This window comes from Salmo trutta, chromosome 13, assembly GCF_901001165.1.
Source record: "Salmo trutta chromosome 13, fSalTru1.1, whole genome shotgun sequence".
In the NCBI taxonomy this organism is placed as follows: domain Eukaryota; kingdom Metazoa; phylum Chordata; class Actinopteri; order Salmoniformes; family Salmonidae; genus Salmo; species Salmo trutta.
The window spans coordinates 43333913-43351995 of record NC_042969.1 but is presented as its reverse complement, the minus strand read 5'-3'; the positions used below and the strand labels follow the sequence as shown (position 1 = coordinate 43351995).

At 42.6% G+C, this 18083-nt stretch overlaps 1 protein-coding gene across 14 annotated transcripts in view; it reads right to left on the bottom strand.

The window, feature by feature from the left end:
- Nucleotides 1-428: 428 nt before the first annotated feature.
- Nucleotides 429-18083, bottom strand: part of brca2 (BRCA2 DNA repair associated) — a 43089-nt gene continuing 25434 nt past the window's right edge. For 10 of the 14 annotated variants that reach the window (XM_029772135.1, XM_029772134.1, XM_029772130.1 and 7 more), the window contains 17 exons: nt 17985-18083; nt 17804-17873; nt 17088-17614; nt 16636-16814; nt 14553-14737; nt 14021-14191; nt 13438-13566; nt 12930-13188; nt 11135-11290; nt 10674-10821; nt 10105-10217; nt 9376-9580; nt 8983-9152; nt 5727-5865; nt 4485-4753; nt 4173-4304; nt 429-1324 (listed from right to left, as the gene is read on the bottom strand). In XM_029772135.1, coding sequence (XP_029627995.1) covers nt 944-1324; nt 4173-4304; nt 4485-4753; nt 5727-5865; nt 8983-9152; nt 9376-9580; nt 10105-10217; nt 10674-10821; nt 11135-11290; nt 12930-13188; nt 13438-13566; nt 14021-14191; nt 14553-14737; nt 16636-16814; nt 17088-17614; nt 17804-17873; nt 17985-18083 — 3332 coding nt within the window. In that variant the 3' untranslated portion in view covers nt 429-943. Of the gene's footprint in view, nt 1325-4172; nt 4305-4484; nt 4754-5726; nt 5866-8100; nt 8233-8982; nt 9153-9375; nt 9581-10104; nt 10218-10673; nt 10822-11134; nt 11291-12929; nt 13189-13437; nt 13567-14020; nt 14192-14552; nt 14738-16635; nt 16828-17087; nt 17615-17803; nt 17874-17984 lie in introns of those variants that run through there. The other 4 variants (XM_029772138.1, XM_029772141.1, XM_029772145.1 and 1 more) reach the window with 4 other exon arrangements.

The window sequence follows — 18083 nt, the reverse complement described above, 5'->3', positions numbered from 1 at the left end:
GAAAAAGTATTTTATATTATTTAAAGCTATTCAAAATATACAATCTAGATGAAACTAAGAGTATCCCGCTACAACGGAGTATAGCTACAAACATTAGCAAGCTAGCCAATGTTAAAGCAAGTCTTTCAAAGTTAGTGCTTGGCAAGATTTTGATAACTGATAAAATAGCCATAGGCAGCCACCAGAATTGTGCTAATGAATTAGCTACTTACCATAAAGTGATGAAGTTGAAGTATTACATGTTATGATACATTTTCATGATTTTAAATTAGCTAGGTAACATTTTGTTTATGGAAATTAACAGGAAGACCGACTGTTTGTGAAAACAATGGAGGCAGATTCGCAGCGACATCGCCACCTGCTGTTGCTGTTTAAGTGTTTGACCACACCAGTAAAATCCTGTTTATAAATTACACAAAATACTCATATTACCAATACTTTAGAACATTTATTGTGAACATGCAGATGCAAGCGACAAAAGGTCATAAAACACAAGGACAAAAATGTTACAGTATTTTTTCATTTATATTATACAGTTCGTGTCGGTTCTTCTAATGCCATTTCACTAAACTATTTCAGGAGTTCTCCAAGACGACCCCTTTTCATTCCGATGCATTTTGTTGGGCTCCTTGTTGGCGTCAATACTTTGGCCCAAAAAGGCAAGATGGACCAAATCCTAACTTGATTCAGCCTGATGTTACAAACAACTCCATATGATAATCTTCCTACATTTTGCTAGTGTTAACATTCACCTGGCACCAATCATGTCATGGTTAGCCTCTCTAAAATTCTCTCCCCCCCGTAGCTTACAAAAGGCACTACATCTTTCTAGGTGGATTCCCAACACACAAATTCAACATGTGGGCTCGGAGAAGCTGACCAGCCACCCACTGGTGCTGAGGTTTTCTGAAACCTTCAAAATAACAGTCCAATACATTCTCTGTCACGTGTCTATCCCTATGTCATCGTGTAGGGCCTGAGTGTCAATCATGACCAGCTCTTCATCCTCCACCCACTCATCCTCTAGGGGCAGGTGGACATGCTGTGGAGCGGTGGCCAGAGGTGTCTTTAGGATCCGGTGGGTCTCGGCCCTGCGAGGGGTGTTGAAGGTCTTGCTGACGCACGGCAAGGGTAAGGTCATGGTGCCCAAGGGGCAGAGTGGAGGGGGAGAGGGGATGCGACACAGGTAGTCCAGGCCCCTCTTTTTTTTCAGGCTCTTGGGGTCTTTGTTGTCCCCCCCTGAGGAGCAGGTGGGTGGAGGGTGGACGACCCTGTTCAGGGGGGTGAAGGGGCCAACGCTTCGAACTGACTGCTGGGGTGTCATCTGGAAGACAACACACACTAAAATGTTCGTACAGAGAGTGGCAAGTCAAATTCAAGGACTTTCAAGTACTTTTTCAAGCACTAATATTTACTTTCAAGGCCCATCAATTTGTAATAGTTAGTACTATGCAATTGTTTCTAGTTGCTGCCAGATGGCAGTAGATATAATTTTTTCCCATGAGGTTGTGGCTAACGATTCATCACTACCTTACAAGTTCTACTCAATAATACGTTGTTTCACTACGTTGTTTCACTACATATACATGAGTGTTAAGTCAGTACTGATGATTTTGGGAGATGCCTACTGATGAACACACATTCCCTATTTGCATTACTCCCGAGAGGCGCAGCGGTCTTAGACACTGCATCTTAGCGCTAGAGGCGTCACTACAGACCATGGTTCGATTCCAGGCTGTATCACAACCGGCCGTGATTGGGAGTCCCATTGGGCGGCGCACAATTGGCCCAGTGTCGTCCGGGTTAGGCAGTCATTGTAAAATAGAATTGGTTATTAACTGACTTGCCTAGTTAAATAAAAAAGGTTAAATATATTTTGTTTTAAATGACCTCACAATTACAGCTTAATTACTTTTTAATTGGGCATTTGGGAATCTCCTACTTAATAGCTACGAAAAAGCGTCTAGCTTCCGAGTGGCAGCTTTAGTGTCGCCGGGCGGGAGGGCTGTGTGAGGAAAACGGCATGTGAACAGCCACCAGAACCCGCTTGATATATGAATGAGGCGATTGGCAAAAGGTTGTTTTAGAGAAAGTCACAATTTGTCTTTTTCCCCCTTCTCGTGACTCTTCAGGGCCGATTCACCCATGCTCGCAAAACAAAAATATAAGACGCAACATGTAAAGTGTTGGTCCCATGTTTCATGAGCTGAAATGAAAGATCCCAGACATTTTCCATACCCATAAAAGGCAGGATTTGAATCTACCCAGCATTTTAGCTATCGATGTGACATTTGGCGGCACCTAATCAGTCAGTTCTGTACCTTCCTGGCTGAGTGGCAATGTGGGTAGAATGAGCGAGCTCGCCTGGCAACCACAGCACGAAACACGAGGAAATAATACTCGGTAGTCTGCCCGGAAATTAATTCGCAAGACCAATACATTTTTCATTTAAACATATTATTTGTCTGTTCTCTCATTTAAATTCAATTACTTTTCAATTACCAACTTGAGAAAATGTCTGATTTTCAAAGTATTCTATTTCAGAGTGCCAAATTCCAGTACTTTAACCTGTTGGGGCTAGGGAGCAGTATTTGCACGGCCGGATAAAAAACGTACCCGATTTAATCTGGTTACTACTCCTGCCCAGAAACTATAATATGCATATAATTAGTAGATTTGGATAGAAAACACTCTAAAGTTTCTAAAACTGTTTGAATGGTGTCTGAGTATAACAGAACTCATATGGCAGGCCAAAACCTGAGAAGATTCCATGCAGGAAGTGCCCTGTCTGACAATTTGTTGTCCTTCTAGGTTATCTCTATCAAAAATACAGCATCTCTGCTGTAACGTGACATTTTCTAAGGCTTCCATTGGCCCTCAGAAGGCACCAGAAAGTGGAATGAGAGCTCTGCGGTTTCTGGGCTAAGTACAGCAGCTCTGTTTCTTACTGGCCTGCCTGGGGACAGTGACACTGGAGATACGCATTCATGTGAATTCTCCATTTTGTTCGTTCAGTCTTTGAACGAATACAACGTCGCCCGGTTGGAATATTATCGCTATTTTCCGAGAAAAATCGCATAAAAATGTATTTTAAAACAGCGTTTGACATGCTTCGAAGTACGGTAATGGAATATTTTGATTTTTTTTGTCACGAAATGCGCCCGCGCGTCACCCTTCGGATAGTTACCTGAACGCATGAACAAAACGGAGCTATTTCAATATAACTATGGATTATTTCGAACCAAAACATTTACTGTTGAAGTAGAAGTCCTGGGAGTGCATTCTGACGAAGAACAGCAAAGGTAATCCAATTTTTCTTATAGTAAATCTGAGTTTGGTGAGGGCCAAACTTGGTGGGTGTCAAATTAGCTAGCCGTGATATCTACTCAGAATATTGCAAAATGTGCTTTCACCGAAAAGCTATTTTAAAATCTGACACCGCGATTGCATAAAGGAGTTCTGTATCTATAATTCTTAAAATAATTGTTATGTATTTTGTAAACGTTTATCGTGAGTAATTTAGTAAATTCACCGGAAGTTTGCGGTGGGTATGCTAGTTCTGAACATCACATGCTAATGTAAAAAGCTGTTTTTGATATAAATATGAACTTGATTGAACAAAACATGCATGTATTGTATAACATAATGTCCTAGGAGTGTCATCTGATGAAGATCATCAAAAGTTAGTGCTGCATTTAGCTGTGGTTTTGGTTTTTGTGACATATATGCATGCTTTGAAAATGGTTGTGCGATTATTTTTGGCAGGGTACTCTCCTGACATAATCTAATGTTTTGCTTTCGCTGTAAAGCCTTTTTGAAATCGGACAGTGTGGTTAGATTAACGAGAGTCTTGTCTTTAAAATGGTGTAAAATAGTCATATGTTTGAGAAATTGAAGTTATAGCATTTACGAGGTATTTGTATTTTGCGCCACATGATTCCACTGGCTGTTGACTTGCCCAGGGAGGTTAAGCACCTTCGGCGAACCCTGACACACACTCTTTGTTAATTTAATGTACAATGTGTAGATGTGACTTGATGTGTAGTGGTGAATAACATTGATACAGACTTGTGTTGCGTACATAGGAATGTAATTTTGTATTTTTTTTTAATAAACTTTCATTCCAGCTTCACCAGAATAGTTGTCTGATTGGGAAACCAACAAAAACTCACAGTAGTCCTTGCATCTGGTTTGGCATCTGCTTTCCAGCCTGGAGTCCATGGCGGCAGAGGAAGACACTGGACAGACCCCTGGACTAAGTTACATAACCTCTCCTCTGCAGTCCTGAAGAAGTGTTCCTGGCCCTGCTCAAACCACACACAACAAATGCAAATATCCTCAAATCAGTGGCAGTGAGGAAGACAAATCTTGACCTCAGAGGAATAACGTGTCCAATTTCCCTGTATAACAGCTTTTCTGTCTATCACACTCCAGGTTTGATTGTGACGTTTCAAAACCGTCAAATGCCCTCAATCCCTAGCTACCTGGACAAGGGTCCTGAGTTGAGCGGCAGCCTCCTGTAGATGTGGCTCCTTAGGGTTGGTGGAAAACGAGACCAGATCTCCAGCGTATAGGCCAGGGATGGCGCTGTGGATGGGGGAGGAGGGATGGGCTCTGAGCTGAAGGTTACTGAGGGCCACCAGAGCCAGAGGCTTGACCACCTCCTCCAAGCCCTGCTGGACCAGACTGCTGCAGCAGCGGACCTTGACAAAGTCCAGCCAGCCATCCACTAGATACACCACTGGAGAGTGACCTGCAGGCATAGCGTGTCAACAGAGTTGGTCAAATCCATCTGTTCACTCTTGTTCTTGATATACCATTTCCAAATGTGTTGTTGGTTATGTATTTGTCCCAGAACTGTGTTCAAATACTATTTATTTAAATTATCATAATACATTTTGAAGTAAGTATTTAGACAAAATAAAATAAAAGTAGTTGAACATTGTAATGTATTTGGAAAAAAAACGTGGAAAGTATTGGCATGTATTTACAACTAATTATATTCGAACATTTAAAAAATGTTCACACAAAAGTACATAAATGCCCAGTGCAGTCAAACGTGATTTTCCTGCGCTTTACATATATTTCCATACTACGAGGTTGGAATAATAAATGATTATGCCTTTTTAGATTAAGAGCGGTTTGAAAAGACCGCCTGAAATTTTAGCCTGACTTGGCGGGATGGAGTTTTGGCCGGACTGCTGACATCACCAGGCATTAAATTAGTTAACAGACCAATAAGAAAGAGAGTTCCAAACATCTCTGCCAATAACAGCTAGTTTTCAGTTTTCCCCTCCCCACTCAGACCACTCCCAGACAGTGCTGGCAAAATTATTGCTTGAGAAAAGCTATTTGTTGCTTTTTGACCATTTTAATTAAAAAACAAATCACATTAAAATGTACTTAATTGTTACACACACACACACACACACACACACACATAAATAAAAGCTGCATTTGGATCTTTAAATATGCATGTATTTGAACCCAGGTCTGATTTGTCCCTATTGTTATATTGTCTGCCTGTCACATTATAAGCCCTTTGGGAGATGAATAAAATCAATTGAACTGAATAACCTAGTTGAGAATTGAACTATTTACAGACCAAACAGGGTCCTGTCCATCAGGTACCAAAAATAAGAAAACGGACTTAAACAGGGAGGGACATTTAGAGACGCTAATTTGTCGCAAAACATTTCAGTTGTGTGCCCTGATGAACAACCCACCTTGTCTGTCTGTGATGGAGATGACGTAGCCCACCAGATCCACCTCTCCACAGAGCGGCTTTAAGTCCCGGTTCAGGAGAACGCGAAAACCGACCGCCTCTCGGGCTTGAAAACGCTCAGACAACCACCCTGCAGAAGCCTGGGTGATGGAGACAATGACACGAGACAACCAATTCCAAATCAATCCCTAAAACCCTTGCCACGTGTGAGAACCTGGGAGGATTAAATCAGTGTAATACAGTGTCTTCAGAAAGTATTCACACCCCTTGACTTATTCCACATTTTGTTGTGTTACAGACAGAATTCAAAATTGATAAATTTAGATTTTTTTGTCCCTGGCCTACACATATAATTCCACTTTGACATTGTGTTTTGTTTTTATGTTTACAAATGAAAAGCTGAAATGCCTTGAGTCAGTATTCAACCCCTTTGTTATGGCAAGCCTAAATGAGTTCAGGAGTAAACATTTGCTTAACAAGTCACATAAGTTGCATGGACTCACTGTGTGCAATAATGGTGTTTAATATTATTTTGGAATGACTACCTTATCTCTGTTAGTACCCCCCACACATACAGTGAATTTCAAAAGACATTCAACCACAAAGACCAGGGAGGTTTTCCAATACGTCAAAGGGCACCTATTGAGCATGGTGAAGTTATTAATTACACTTTGGATGGTGCATCAATACACCCAGTCACTACAAAGATAGGCATCCTTCCTAACTCCGTTGCCGGAAGAAACCACTCAGGGATTTCACCATGAGACCAACTGTGACTTTAAAACAGTTCGAGTTTAAATGGCTGTGAGGGGAAAAATTAGGATGGCTCAACAATAGTTTCTACACAATACTAACCTAATTGACAGAGTGAAAAGGAAGCCTGTATAGAATAAAAATATTCAAAAAGATGCATCCTGTTTGCTTTGCCACATTTGTTGCTGTATTACCTTAGTGCCTTGTTGCAATTCACTTTTTGTCCTGAATACAAATGTGTTATGTTTGGAGCAAATCCAATACAACACATTAGTAAGTACCACTCTCCATATTTTCAAGCATAGTGGTTGCTGCATCATGTTATGGGTATGCTAGTAATTGTTAAGGACTGGGTAGTTTTTCCAGGATAAAAAAAAAAAAAAAAACGGAATCCTAGAGAAAAACCTGGTTCAGTCTGCTTTCCACAAGACACTGGGAGATGAATTCACCTTTCAGCAGAACAATAACCTAAAACTCAAGGCAATATCTACACAGGAGTTGCTTACCAAGAAGACCGTGAATGTTTGCGAGGTGCCGAGTAAATTTTGCTAGACTAATACAATGTGTTTTGACTTAAATCTATGGCAGTGGAACTGCTTTTATGCGCAAATATTGATATAACCATATTGTATTTATGCATGAAAATCTGTAGTAAATTGGATTTAAACCTAGCTACTGGTCAACAACCAATATAACAGAGCTTGAAATCATTTTTTTAAATAATAAAAAAATCGGCAAATGTTGCACAATCCATGTGTGGAACGCTCTTAGAGACTTAATTCCACCTAGGAACAACAAAATGTGGAAAAAGTCAAGGGTTGTTGTGGTGGCATTACCAAATGAGGATTTACAAACACACCAGTCTGAGTTAAACTACATCTTTAATACTTAAGATACTTTTGCAAAAGTTCTTGACCCCCAATAATGCACTCTCTCGAATGAATCATTGAACAAGGTGATTACAGAATGGCTACAGGGATCTTTTATAGCAACGATACAGCCCCTTCAACGTACATTGACAAACCACAGATACTTAGTAACAGTTCACAAAGGTTAAGTTTTGTATGACAGATATCAATAAAACACATCAGACAGTAACTGCTATGTCAACAGGATTAATGGTATAGCCCAGTATCTGGTCTCCTTAGAACCGTCCCTCCCTGGTACGGTATTGAACAGAACTATTTCATCCAATGGCATATATCAATTGTCAACTCTAGATACTCCCATCTCAAGCAAACCCCCTCTTGACCCTACTCCTGGACAGGCTCACTGGGGAGTGAGCCTCTAGGCCATATAATATCACAGGAAAAGTGTGAGATCTTAGAGAGGACATACAAGGGTCCATTTACTGCCATAATCCTCCCCACAATAAAGAAAAGGAGGGAGTGACTTGCTCACAGACATTGTGGAGACAAGTCATTGGTTCCCCATTAATAACGCATCCCTTCACATGGTTTAAGAAATAGGTAAAGACACATTCCCATGACGACAAGTCTGACCTCTCCCCTCTCTGGGCCCCAAGTGTCTGAGCTCCAGCTAAGGTAGACGTGCAACTGAAAAGACACCAGAGTCCAATGGACACTTTCTAATGACAAGTACCTCAAATAAGCATATTATACTAATAAAACATCTTAATTATCTATGTTACCCAACTAATTCTGATTCGTCCACGACATTGTTTATACTTACCGGCCAGTTTATTTTACATACTCCACCCCGTTCACGGCAGTGAGTCACGTGGCCGTGGCTTCCTATATAAAGCAGGCAGACAGGCATCAAGGCATTCAGTTACTATTCGATTGATCGTTAGAAAAGGGCGCCCTCCTAGGCTTTTCACGCACGACTGTCTCGGGTTTACCGATATTGGTGCAATGAACAAAAAAACATCCAGTCAGTGGCAGTCCTGTGGGCAAAAACAGCTTGTTGATGAGAGGTCGAAGGAAAATGGCAAGAATCGTGCAAGTTAACAGGCGGGGCCCAAACAGACAAACAGTGCAATACAACCGCGGTGTGCAGAACGGCATCTCGGAACACACAACTCGTCGATTCTTGTCACGGACGGGCTATTGCAGAAGGTTACCACACCGGGTTCCACTCCTATCAGCTAAAAACACGAAGCAGCTCCAGTGGGCACACAATCACCAACACTGGACAATTGAGGTGTGGAAAAACATTGCCTGGCCCGACGAATCCCAGTTCCTGTTGCATCATAGTAACAGCAGAGTCAGGATTTGGCGTAAGCAGCATGAGTCCATGGACCCATCCTGCCTGGTACAGGCTGGTGGTTTACTGGTGTGGGGAATGTTTTCCTGGCAAGAATCCATGCCAAAGAATTCAGGCTGTTCTGGAGGCCCAACCCAATACTAGATGGGTGTACCTTATAAAATGGCCGGTGAGTGTATACACAAGTGCCTAGGGTATAGTTTAGGGTTGATTTGAGATTGGGAAAGATCATTTTAGAATTTATATTCGTATACTGTGCCGTTTAAGTTCAGTGTTACCTGTAAATTCTGGAACTGGGTTTTCTTGGTGGCGGTGAGCTGAATGGAGGTGTTACCGGCTCGTTTCTTGCCCTCCGACGTGGATAGTTGGTAGGCCCTGTATCGACAGCCCTCCTTCAGCAAGGACTGCAGATCCATGGAGGGGCGCCAGATATTCAACAGGTACACTGCTGGAAGGAGGGTGTTGGTTGGGTGAGAAACCAAGAATTAAACAAGGATGAACGCTGGTATACTACCCCTTTGGAGTCCGGGGTGAAATCCCTGTGTTGACCTTCTAACTTTCTCTTTTCCCATATCTGTATCCCTTTTACTTTCTCCTTGGTCTGAATAAAGTTAGGAAAAAAAGGCTCCACTACATCCCTGATTGTGCTATATACAAAGATCCATTCACACCATTGCTGCCCGGCTTGGCCCTGGAGTCAGCAACGCTGAGCTTCCAGATGGCGGTCACGTCTCGGTTGTGACAGCTCCCGCCCTCGCCCTCCTGGGTGCTTTCCAGAGCCTGGCGGAACCGCTCCTGCAGTGCCGCTTGCCTCCTCTCACCAACACAACGCCTGTAGCTGTTCAACGCCTCCCGTTGCTGCTCACTCAGACGGCCCTAGCACAAAACAATATGAAAGTCAGTAGGTCTACATAGGACTCAAGTTGTTTTAATTCCCAATTTATATTTTTAACTGTACACTTGCCATTTTTCCCTGTATAAATAAATGTATGAAATTATTATGTTTTGCTCAACTGTTATGAGGATATATTGACACAAAGACCAAAAAGAGTAAACTTTTGTCAACATCAAACATCAGAATCATGGATGGTTGTCTGTCATCACTCGTTTTTTTTTTACACTTGTTTTGGACATCCATCTAACCAAATCAGTTTGATCAACATTGGTGGGATTGAAATAAAGCATCATATAAAAGTGACTACACATAACTGATTTGATATGGCCAGTCATGTATCCTTAACCATAACTAAGACTCCTTCCTAGCAAGGGCTATGCCCCAAATGGCACCCTATTGTATATTTAGTGCACCACTTTTGATCAGATCCCATTAGGTTGATGCTTTATTTAATTAAACCCAACAATGTTGATCAAATGGATTTGGACAGGGTGATTATGGTCACCTCCAGATATACTGGGTCATTCTCCACTGCGCCGTACAGCTCCTCCCCGTCCAGCAGTGTCTCAATGTCTCGACCACGCAGGGTCCGTCTCCGGCCTCTGGGTTTACCGCAAACTGTTGGGTCATGTTCAGTAGGCGGAAAAGGTTTTGTAACTGAGTGAAATGGGGAGGCGGGACCTGAACTGACACAGATGTACATCGCAAAATGTTTTGCTACAGTGTGCCCTGCTGAAAATGACTCTGGAAGATTAGTATTAGTAGGAAGTAGTAGTAGTTGTTGTTATTGGTAGCAGTCAGACTAAATTCTATAAGAATTTGCAATACATAATACATGCAGGAACATGAAAATAATTTGTATTTGAGATATAGGAACCTGAACAAGTCTATGGACTAAATCAAACTAGAAAATTGAACTGGTAATATGATTGGCAGATCTTATCAAACCTCAACAAACCCTGTCGGTAATAATAGACAGTAATAGGGGCACCCTATTCCTTACGGACCCTGATCAAAAGTAGCGCACTGTATAGGGAATAGGTTGCCATTTGAGATGGAACCAGGATTTCCTACCGTCCTCCTCCTTCTCAAACTGGGCCTGGATCTTGGCGAACAGGATCTCCATGGCTCTGTGTTTGGCGTCGCCATGACGCCGCGCCTCCCTCTCCTCTGCACGGCCTGCGCGGAACACAAACCCTCCGTTCGACTTCTTCTCCATCCACTGGAGGGACACACACACAACCTCTCTGAATAAACCTCTCACCAAGGGCCAGGAGTTTTACATGGGCCTAAGTTATACATATGCAACACGCCCTCTCAGACTACATCACTCACAGCTAGGGGTCCAGAGTTTTTCCTTGTTCAGGTTACGTGATCTGGGAAAAATTCCTGCACCTAGCAATGCCTTCTTAGGGGATTCATTAAGTGGATGATGTGCCTAGCTCTGGTTCAGGTCATTAGTACATGTTCCTCCACTAAATGGTAAACGCACACTAACACAATGGACCAGCGCTAACGTGTACAGTGAAACACACCTGGGTAGGGTAGCTCCTCAGCACCACAATGTCCACACAGCCCACGGGGCCTCCGTTGCTGTAGAGGGAGGAGAGGGGGAGGAGGAACGGACTAGGGTTGCTGTAGAACCCTAGCCTGGTGTACCAACGCGCCGCTCTGGTGCCGTTGGCCCCAATCTGAAACCACATGCATCAGGGTCGTGTTCATTAGGCACAAAACAGAAGAAATAAGTCTAAAATGGAGTGTAATGCGGAGGTACCATCGGAACTTAACCAATAACAAACACTTCCAATCAGTTAAATTCATTATCTTGCAGCTTCCCCCTGTAGCCTATCAACTGCTTTCGTCCCCGGAGCTAGGTAAGAGCAATTGCATTCAAAATCACTGCTCAAACAAAACAAAAATGTTTCGCTTTAGGTTATGCCCAATCCCAAATTAATCCAAAAGGAGTGTGTATGGGACAATACTGTTAATGGAAAATACAGGCTAAGGGAGGGTGGGTACAACCCAACTTGTTGCTATACCATTGAGGTCCCTAGAGTGCATACGCCGACAGCAGTGGCAAAATGTTTTGTTAAAGTATGCCCTAGAGCTCTGCTACTCGAACCGAGCCCGACATTATACGTCGGTTTAGGGCCATTTAGGGCTCGGGTATCACTAAATTGATCCCTAACATTTTGAAGCGGACACATTTGCTCGTGCTCTGCTGCGCAGTACAGTCTTATCTGACTAAGATCATAACATGGTGTCAGAAGTGCTTCAACCTCGTCAAATACAGTACAAAACAGGACAGATTATTTCACAGAAAAGAATAACGGTCCTTGAGTTGTCAGATTTTAGAGTGACGAAAAGTAGCTAACAGCTAACTGCTCTCATGTCTCGTCATTGAGCAGAGCAGCCTCAGTGGAGTCGTTGCTATGGATACTCAGAGCATCCATGAGCAGAGCGAGCAGCGTGCAGAGAGCAAGTGACAGAGAGGAACAGCTAATGGATTTACTAATGGAGGAAGTTATTTTAGATTTTGGGCAAGGCCGGGCCTTAAATTTGGCAGAAGCAATCGGGCATGGGTAGGGCTTAAAAATCATGTCTGTGCAGGACTCGTGTGCCCTACTGAAAATGACCAGGGAAGATCCATCCGTAGTAGTAGTAGTAGTAGTAGTAGTAGTAGTAGTAGTAGTAGTAGTAGTAGTAGTAGTAGTAGTAGTAGTAGTAGTAGTAGTAGTAGTAGTAGTAGTAGTAGTAGTAGTAGTAGTAGTACTAGCTGTTATTGGTAGTTAGGGCTGTGACAGTTCTGGAATTTTGGATGAATTATTTGTCGGTCAGTTAAAAAAGAAATTGGTCAAATAGCAATTATAAAAAATGTAAAAAAAGATCAACAAAGCCTGGTTTACACACATTTTCTACTCTCCTCCTGGCTGCATGTGCTGCTGCAGAGAGGTGCGTTGCCTAGGCAACCGAAGACTCGTTTGCTACAACACCTTACTAAAACAAGGAGCTACAAAGATTTACCACGTTCCATAATCGTTGGTTACACGATTAGACAATTACCGTGCCAGCCCTACTGGTAGCACAGTCAGACTGAATTCTAAAGGAATTTACAGTACATTTACATGCAGTAATATGTAGTTGGAATATATCATTCTGAATACTGAGTGTCTTCTAAGCCCATATCCGCTATATTGTCTTCTTACATTTGAGTTCATTGGGGGGCGCAATGGAAAACAGCGTTTCTTATTAGACAAGTGCAAGTAGTTCCTCCCATTTACAGTCTCTTTTCTTCTGGTTGGTGCCTAATGAACACAACCCAGTTCTTACCTTCAGCATGAGGGAGTCGGGAGCCTCTAGCGGGGAGCAGGCATCCTGAGATCCCACCAGCTCGGCCCCGTGGACCAGCACCTTCCCCCCAATCGCCAGGCGGCCCCGGTGGAGCATGGCGGTCAGTGGTACGTCCAGCTGGGCCTTGATGGTGTACCAGCCATCCGTCAGCCAGATCAAGCCTACAAGGGACGACTTCGCTTTAGACCCTGCGGCGCTCTCAGGTGGGGTTTTGTTCTTGGTCTCACTCCAGCTCTGCCTGTGTGATGCACATAGGGTTCTCTTTCAGTCGGCTTACTAAATGCAACACACTAAATGCATGGGGAAGCAAGCTCCATACCTGTTTGTTGCATTTCCTTCTTGACCTTCATAGAACCGAGGTTATAAACAATAATAACATAATTTCTACAGAACTATATGACATGAAGTCAATCTTGAATAAATCAATTGACTTATTTTGGCAAACTGCACATTGAACAAAGTAACTTATTTTTCTACTCTGTTTCACCTTGTTGGATTATGGCCTTTGGTGACAACACCACATACACAAAGCACCAGGGTCTTGACTGCCGTGTCGTCTCTCTCCATGATCTTCCTTAGAGCTGACCTCTTGCTGTTGTCCACCTCCAAGTCGTACCTGACACACACACACACACAATAGCCTTGCTACTTGCTGCTGTGGTTCAGCTCCACATTGTATGTGGCACACACACAAATATGTGTTACATTTAGTTCGCACAATAATTTGTTTTGTCTGCAGTTTATGTATGCAAGTCTCTCTTCAACCTCACTGCACTGAACACATTGTTATGGGTTCGCCATATAAAAACAGAAATTGAAATATCCTGGTCACATAAAAGGCTGAATAGGCATGTACAGTATATGACACAAAACACATTCACAACCTTTATTCAAAATCATTTAATGTTCTTAAGCAGTATGAGGTTACTTGCTGGTAGCTCTGGTCCAGGGCGAGTGCACGTTCCTCTACTATCGTCCTCTATTGATGTGCTCACATTGATACAGGTCGTTAGTGAAGGAAAGTGCACCAACGACCTGCACCAGAACTAACTTTTTGGTTGCTGCCATACCTGTATTTCAGTTGTAGGAGCACCTGTTCTGGTGTGAGACAGAGGCTGCCCATCAGCGCTGGGAATGCCCTCTCCATGCAAGCCCGTTTCCACACCACCCAGCGGTAGTGGTTGAACACCCAGTCCTCACTGATCAGCTTGGGGTCCACGCCAGGGCTGTCACACAACGCTCTGAAGTAGAGGGGGAGCTTATGTTCAGTTTAATTCATTATTTAAAAATGTATACATTTTTATCAAGTTTCCCATCAAAGTATTGCGATGTAGTGTTAACTGCAGCATCAGTGATGTAACCTATAAACCAAATATTTATTCAAGTTGATTAACTAGTTATTTAAATACAAACTTAATTCATTTGTTTCTAAAAAGTATTTCGATATAGTGGTAGATGGAGCATCAGTATACCTGTTATATACATGCATTCATCCAAATTAATAATAAATATGTTCAAGGGAATACACGGCAAAGTTGAAAATTAACAACTTCATCAGTTGGAACGAATGCTTTGTGTTCCAAACAATCAATAAAACAGTACCTGTGGAACTCATGTTTCCCTGCAGTTCCATCATTGCGAGGGATGAGCCACCCCCCGTCGGCCAGCTGAATGCGCCCTTCTACAAACGCCTCGCGTCTGAAGAAGTGTCGGCAGACAAAGCGGAACGCCTCGGCACTCTCGCTGCTGATATCCGAAACATGCCGGTGCACTCCGTAGCCATACAGCTGAGTAATATCCACAATGAGGATTAGACATCAGTCATTACCCCCCCCAAAAAACACACTTAACAAGTTCAGACAAGCCCCCAGCCCCCCACCATTGTTCATATTCTAAATCAGACTTCAAAAGCCCTGTTCCACCTCTACCAATCCAGTGTGTTTATCTGTTTTTACAGTATCATTATGTGTGTGTCTTCCAACACCTGTTTGTGAGTCTGTGTTACACTACCTGTTTGTCTGTGTTTCAGTATATTTTTGTGTGTAGGTTACAGTATGTGTTTGTGTGTTACAATATACAGTGGCAAGAAAAAGTATGTGAACCCTTTGGAATTACCTGGACTTCTGCATAAATTGGTCATAAAATTTCATCTGATCTTCATCTAAGTCACAACAATAGACAAACACAGTCTGCTTAAACTAATAACACAAACAATTATACGTGTTTATGTCTTTATTGAACACAACGTGTAAACATTCACAGTGCTGGGTGGGAAAAGTATGTGAACCCTTGGATTTAATAACTTGTTAATGGCAGCAATAACCTCAACCAAATGTTTTCTGTAGTTGCGGATCAGACCTGCACAACGGTCAGGATGAATTTTGGACCATTTCTCTTTACACAACTGTTTCAGTTCAGCAACATTCTTCGGATGTCTGGTGTGAACTGCTCGAGGTCAGGACTCGGACTGGGCCACTCCAGAAGGCGTATTTTCTTCTGTTGAAGCCATTCTGTTGTTGATTTACTTCTGTGTTTTGGGTCGTTGTCCTGTTGCGTCACCCAACATCTGTTGAGCTTCAACTGGAGGACAAATAGCCTAACATTCTCCTGAAAAATGTCTTGATCAACGGAAAAATGAATTCCCAAGTTTATGATAGCAAGCTGTCCAGGCCCTGAGGCAGCAAAGCAGCTCCAAACCATGATGCTCCCTTCACTATACTTTACAGTTGGGATGAGATTTTGATGTTGGTGTGCTGTACCTTTTTCTCTCCACAGTGTTGTGTGTTCCTTCCAAACAAACTCAACTGTAGTTTCATCTGTCCACAAAATATTCTGCCAGTAGCGCTGTGGAACATCCAGATGCTCTTTTGCGAACTTCAGACATGCAGCAATGTTTTTTTTTGGGACAGCAGTGGCTTCTTCCGTGGTGTCCTCCCATGAACACCATTCTTGTTTAGTGTTTTTTTTTTACGTATCATAGACTCGTCAACAGAGATGTTAGCATGTTCCAGAGATTTCTGTAAGTCTTTAGCTGACACTTCTTAACCTCATTGAGCATTCTGCGCTGTGCTCTTGCAGTCATCTTTGCAGGACGGCCACTCCTAGGGAGAGTAGCAACAGTGCTGAACTTTCTCCATGTATAGACAATTAATCTTACCATGGACTGATGAACATCAAGGCTTTTAGAGATACTTTTGTAAGCCTTTTCAGCTTTATGCAAGTCCACAATTCTTAATCTTGGGTCTTCTGAGATCTCTTTTGTTGAGGCCTGGTTCACATCAGGTAATGCTTCCTGTGAATAGCAAACTAAAATGCTTTGAGTGTTTTTATTTTAGGGCAGGGCAGGGCAGCTCTAACCAACATCTCCAATCTCGTCTTAATGATTGGACTCCAGGTTAGCGGACTCCTGACTCCAATTCGCTTTTGGAGAAGTCATTAGCCTAAGGGTTCACATACTTTTCCCAACCTACACTGTGAATGTTTAAATGATGTATTCAATATAGACAAGAAACAAATACAATAATGTGTGTGTTATTAGTTTAAGCAGACTGCTTGTCTGTTGTTGTGACTTTGATGAATTTCAGATCAAAATGTTATGACCAATTTATGCAGAAATCCAGATCATTCCAAAGGGTTCTCATACTTTTTCTTGCCACTGTATGTTTGTGTGTGTTAGTTACAGTACCTGTTTGTGTGTGTGTTGTACAGGGTGCCAACCTCCAACAGCCTCCCTGAGGGTCAGCCTGGCCACCCCAGATGTCTTGGCCAGGTACAGGCTACCAGGGAGAGGTCTAATGGTCTGCCGCTTCTTCTTCCTGATCCTCATGTCCTGCATGTCTCGGGCCAGCTGCAAGCACTCTGCATCTACACACACACACTACTTTTTCACATTAAGTCGACTCCTGAGAAGTGCACATCGGTTACAATTTATCAGTCCCAATTCAAATGCCTTCTTGTTAATTACTTTAGGATAAATGCATGTTCTGATTCAGTACACACATTTCGTCCCAAGCCAGTGAATTTATCAGCATAATTTCTTTCACGTGTTGTCACACCATGTTGAAACTAATAACATTGTCTACAATATCCCAAAGATGACATTGGTTAAAAAGGTCAGACAAATTATTATATTTGTACCATAAACAACGTCTAGAAGGGTACCGGTGGCATCAGGGGCTAGCTGACCTGCAATAGACTCCTCTGCAGTGGCATCCTCTCCTCCTAGGGTGACAGGAAGGCAATGGCCACCATCATTGCCTACGTCCGTTCTGTCAATATTTTGTGGGTCATGTTCCTTAATGGACTCCTTTGCGTTATCACTACCAGTGTCAGTGATGGGGTTGTACTCAGGAAGTGGAACAGATGTGGTCTTCGTAGGCATTTCAGAGATGAAGGGAGAATGATTATCTTCTGAAGGCTTAAAGGAACCCTCCTTGTTTACGCGGTTGTTTTTTCGAAACGGGGAAACAAACACAGCAGGCGCTCTAGTCTTGTCCTGAAGACCACTGCTCCTCTGTGGCTCAAGCTTGACATTCTTCCGGAATGGGGGGACAAATACAGCGGTCTTGGAACTAACTGGTTTACGGTCTTCGGCGGTTGGATCTGACGTTGTCTTCTGTGGCTCGGTCTTATTCAGCCTTGTGTCTACACATCTCTGATTAGCGCTGGAAAGACAAATATAGGTGATGAGAATCTATGACACACAGATTTCCTGCTAGGTGAATGAATTAATGCATTTTATTTGATAAATAATTTCAAAATACATATGTTGTTTGAACTATGTGAAAACAACAAATACACACAGGTACTGTACTCTAGTTCAGAAATACCTTTGTTTTAAATGGATTACCTACCGATATGGCCTGGTGACATTAGGTTGAAGAGCCACATTATATTTGAAGACTCTCCTGTCTTTAAATATACCTGAAACAATCAAATATGCATTGATGAACCATCTTGTCAATGTTCATTTTCATTGTACTGGGAATTGTGTTACTTGATAATTCGTTACTTAGAAAAGGTCAACTGTCTTACCATCTGAACTGCTTTTAGCTGGAGTGAGTTTTGACCGTCTACTACAATCCACAGTTCTGTCGAATTTGGTCAAGAGTCTTCTTTTCAGAGGAGGCTGGT